The sequence below is a fragment of the Sinocyclocheilus anshuiensis genome, unplaced genomic scaffold, assembly GCF_001515605.1.
Source record: "Sinocyclocheilus anshuiensis isolate Anshui unplaced genomic scaffold, SAMN03320099.WGS_v1.1 scaffold343, whole genome shotgun sequence".
In the NCBI taxonomy this organism is placed as follows: Eukaryota; Metazoa; Chordata; class Actinopteri; order Cypriniformes; family Cyprinidae; genus Sinocyclocheilus; species Sinocyclocheilus anshuiensis.
The window spans coordinates 1,546,486-1,551,047 of NW_015549598.1; the positions used below are offsets into that span (position 1 = coordinate 1,546,486).

The 4,562-nt window shown below is 37.4% G+C and overlaps 1 protein-coding gene and 1 long non-coding RNA gene across 2 annotated transcripts in view; both read left to right on the forward strand.

The window, feature by feature from the left end:
• The window catches only part of LOC107658628 (uncharacterized), a 3,703-nt gene extending 1,657 nt beyond the window's left edge, over positions 1–2,046 (forward strand). Inside the window, exons 2-3 of the long non-coding RNA XR_001630806.1 lie at positions 1,723–1,828; positions 1,926–2,046. This is a non-coding gene — a long non-coding RNA (uncharacterized LOC107658628). The remainder of the gene's footprint in view (positions 1–1,722; positions 1,829–1,925) is intronic.
• Positions 1–4,562, forward strand: part of LOC107658543 (unconventional myosin-XVIIIb-like) — a 53,543-nt gene that overhangs the window by 34,692 nt on the left and 14,289 nt on the right. Inside the window, exons 26-31 of the mRNA XM_016447134.1 lie at positions 1,723–1,828; positions 1,926–2,050; positions 2,495–2,559; positions 2,701–2,944; positions 3,139–3,144; positions 3,230–3,340. Of these exons, the coding sequence (XP_016302620.1) occupies positions 1,723–1,828; positions 1,926–2,050; positions 2,495–2,559; positions 2,701–2,944; positions 3,139–3,144; positions 3,230–3,340 (657 nt within the window). The remainder of the gene's footprint in view (positions 1–1,722; positions 1,829–1,925; positions 2,051–2,494; positions 2,560–2,700; positions 2,945–3,138; positions 3,145–3,229; positions 3,341–4,562) is intronic.

Consider the following 4,562-nt stretch of genomic DNA (forward strand, 5'->3'; position numbering starts at 1 on the left):
GATGTCCTGACATTTTCCTTTAGAATTTGCTGGTATAATTCAGAATTCATTGTTCCATCAATGATGGCAAGCTGTCCTTGCCCAGATGCAGCAAAACAGGCCCAAACCATGATACAACCACCACCATGTTTCACAGATGGGATAAGGTTGTTATGCTTGAATGCAGTGTGTTCTTTTCTCCAAACATAACGCTGCTCATTTAAACCAAAAAGTTCTATTTTGGTCTCATCCGTCCACAAAACATTTCTCCAGTAGCCCTCTGGCTTGTCCACATGATCTTTAGCAAACTGCAGACGGGCAGCAATGTTCTTTTTGGACAGCAGTGACTTTCTCCTTGCAACTCTACCATGCACACCATGGTTGTTCAGTGTTCTCCTGATGGTGGACTCATGACAACTCTTGCTTTTGGAGTTATCTTTGTTGGTGAACCGCTTCTGAGGAGGGTAACAATGGTCTTGAATTTCCTCCATTTGTACATCTGTCTGACTGTGGATTTGTGGAGTCCAAACTCTTTAGAGATGGTTTTATAACCTTTTCTAACCTGATGAGCAACAGCAACTCTTTTTCTAAGGTCCTCAGAGATCTCCTTTGTTCGTGCCATGATTCACTTCCACAAACATGATCAGACTTTGATAGATCGCTGTTCTTTAAATAAAACAGGGCACACACTGACACCTGATAGTCATTTCACTGAATGAAAACACCTCTGAACAGATGGACTCTTAATTTCACCTTCAAATTAACTGCTGATCCTAGAGATTCACATACTTTTGCACCGCATAGATATGTAACACTGGATACTTTTTCTCAATAAATAAATGAAAAAGAATATTTTCGCCTCATTTGTTTGATTGGGTTATCTTTGTCTATTTGCAGGACTTGTGTGAAAATCTGATTATGTTTTGGGTCATATTTATGCAGAAATATAGAAAATTCTGTATATATATATATATTATTTTAATTCAGTTAAACTTTCTGTTATTTCAATGAACGAAAATGTTTTTTGTGATTTTAATTTGTTTTAACTATAATAGCCCTGGCTCAACCTGACTTACCAATAACCGTAGGGAAAAAGGCAAAATTAACAACTTGTATAATTAACAACTCATAATATTTCTACAGATAAAAATATGCTATTTCGATTACAGCCACTTTGCTTCAAATTAAATATGTGCCTACTATCATAAAAAAAATTATAAGTAAAACGTAAGTTACATTTTAAACGGTAATATTCTACTGTATATTGTCACATGACCTCATTAGGTTGCATGTTTCATTCAGCAAATGGCATCCAGTTAGCATCTTTCATAAGTTATTTTGTATTCTAAAATCACTTCTGTGTACAAAGACCTTTTCTCTTGACAGTCCAAATAAATAATGAGTTGAGAAAGAGATTAATCTTAAAAAATTGTGGCTGGTTGAAAAATTACACGTTCATTTATCACACTAGAAATGTAAGGTCAAGTGGAAGCAATGCACAGTATTCCTCACAGCATGTTCTGATTGTATACGGCACGTTTCAGCAAATGAAGTACTGTAGGTAATGTATCCCAGGCATATAGAAAATTAGCATATTGTCCACATGCTATATAATGCAGAAACGGTATGATTAGTATGCTTTTCCAAACATGGCCTGCAATATTGTCTCAAATGCCTCACTGCTGTGTCTCCTGTTGAATTGTGGGAGTCACGCCCGTGTGTTTATTCTGTGCTCTGTCTCAGAGTCGTGTGGACCAGAGTAAAGTGACTTTGGAGGCCCTCGAGAGGCAGTTAGAGGAAGAAAAACAGAAAGTCAAGAATAAAGAAGCTCTCAGCGGAGTGGCGACAGGTAAGACAGGCTTCTGTGTAGATGCAATCAAACATGCTGGTGAAGAAAGATAATGACTGTTTGCGTGGGTGTGTGTGAATCCTGCATGTGCACGCAGAAAGTGAGCTGCAGCTGCAGCTGGAATGCGCGCAGACGGAGGTGGAGTTCCTGCGCAGGCGTCTGCGGCAGACAGAGGAAAGACTTGAGAGTGAGAAAGAGGCCCGTCAGCTGCTGGATACTAAGGTATTAATATTAATTATTACATTAATTATGACCTTAAAGAGGCACCTTAGAGTGTTTGTCAAGGTTTCTTTTAGTTTTCAAACATGGTCTTAGTTTTTGTTGTTAAAGTTAACTACAACAGTTAAAAAATAGTTTTTGATCATTGAAATTAAGTTAAAATAAAAATATTAAATGAAAACTTGAACTTGAAAAAAAATGAAAATGAGAAATATTGCTTTGGGAACTAACATAAATAATTTAGTTAAAGAACTAAAATGACCGAACCTGAAATAAAAATAAAGCTAAATGAAAAATATTTAAAAAAAAATAATAATAATTATAAAAATGACAAAAGCACAACAAAATGACTAAAACTTAAATTAAAATGAAAACTGAAAATATAAAAATAAAAGCTAATTCAAATTATCAAAACGCCACTGCCGGCGGTTGACCTCTGACCTTCAGGACGCGCGCGTGCTGACTGACAGCCTGCAGGGCCGCACTCATGAGCTGGAGAGGAAACAGAGGAGGTCTGCCTCATTTGCATATGATTCATTAAGATTCAGCGTCACGCTATCTGGTTTCTTGAAAACGCATTCTCAAGCCCTCTGTCTGGTGTGTGTATGTATGTGTGTCTGTGTCTGTGTGTGTGTGTGTGTGTGTGTTTGTAGGTTTGACAGTGAACTGACCCAGGCACTTGAGCAGGCTGATCATGAGAGGGAGCAGAAGGAGAGATCCATCCAGGAGAATACCACCCTCGGCGCCGAGATATTCACCCTTCACAAGACGCTCAAGGTAAGGGCCGAGGTCAAAGGTCAAGTGTCCACCATCTGCGATCGTGCCAGTGAACTCCGGGTGTCCTCTGTCGGTAAACTGAACGAGTCCCCAGAGATCCCAAATATGCAGAGGAGAAAAGTTCTGCTTAAAGTTTATCAGATTATATAACTTTACAGTGTCATTATAGGAAAATGAATGAATGAGTTTTTACTCTGAAATACAAAGGTCAGAGGGAAATACCTGGGAAAATACATGGGAAATACATGTGCACACATTTATATCTGCATTATGCATTCGTGTATTTTAATACAATGTGTTTTTTATCTGTTCAGATGACTGTATGTGATTTTTGGTGTGTGTTTGTGATTGTAATTGTTTTGTTTTTTTTGTGCATTGTGTGTGTGTGTGTGTGTGTGTGTGTGTGTGCAGCTCCGTCAGCTGGAGATGCAACTGGAACAGGAATATGAGGAAAAACAGATGGTGGTTCATGAGAAGCATGACTTAGAGGGGCTGATTGCCACACTGTGTGAACAGGTAACACACATATATATAAATTGTAAAATTAAAAAAAATGTATATACATTACATAACATCATATATATGAAATTTATTTTTATTTTATTTAAAGGTAATAAAATTATATTTATTTTTTTATTGTTTTGTAAGAAAGCTTTTTGCATTTTAATAAAAAAAAAAAACAATATTTAGCTGATTTATATACCTTTTTTGACATCCTCAAAAGGATATTGTCATATTTTCATAAATAATGGAATCTTTTTTGCAGTGTTATTATCATAGATAGCAACATTTGCATTCACACACTGTAACCAACCTTTGTAACGTTCATTGCATTCCAGGCTTGATATTTATTAAATACAGTATGTGGGTCATTTGGATAGACGCGCTACTTGATAGATCACAGAGTTTTAGTCACATCAGGGCTCATGAGGATCTGTAAAGCTGTCGTGTTCCTGATATAAGAGCACTACAGACTGCCCAGCTCTGAGTCTACACATCTCTTCCCTCAACTGTCAGTGTCCTTCATTACAGTTTGTTTGTGGAAATATGAAAGCTCAGCAAACATTCTCAACTTAATTTGTATTATCAGCTTAACGTCAGCATGAAATGGCATTAGTAACCCATTTTACTTCTGTGATGTGAAATATTTTGGAAAAAGATCTGTAGGGCAGGGCTTGGTTTTATCCTTCAGCAATTGACTGGATGCTAAAAAGTGGGACAGAGTTGAAAACTTGTGATTGGTGACATCAGCCCAAAAGCAAAGTCATTTTAGAGGTGGAGCAAGCATACAGTGGGTACGGAAAGTATTCAGACCCCCTTCAATTTTTCACTCTTTGTTATATTGCAGCCATTTGCTAAAATAATTTAAGTTAATTTTTTTTCCTCATTAATGTACACACAGCACCCCATATTGACAGAAAAACACAGAATCGTTGACATTTTTGCAGATTTATTAAAAAAGAAAAACTGAAATATCACATGGTCCTAAGTATTCAGACCCTTTGCTCAGTATTTAGTAGAAGCACCCTTTTGATCTAATACAGCCATGAGTCTTTTTGGGAAAGATGCAACAAGTTTTTCACACCTGGATTTGGGGATCCTCTGCCATTCCTCCTTGCAGATCCTCTCCAGTTCTGTCAGGTTGGATGGTAAACGTTGGTGGACAGCCATTTTTAGGTATCTCCAGAGATGCTCAATTGGGTTTAAGGCAGGGCTCTGGCTGGGCCATTCAAGAACA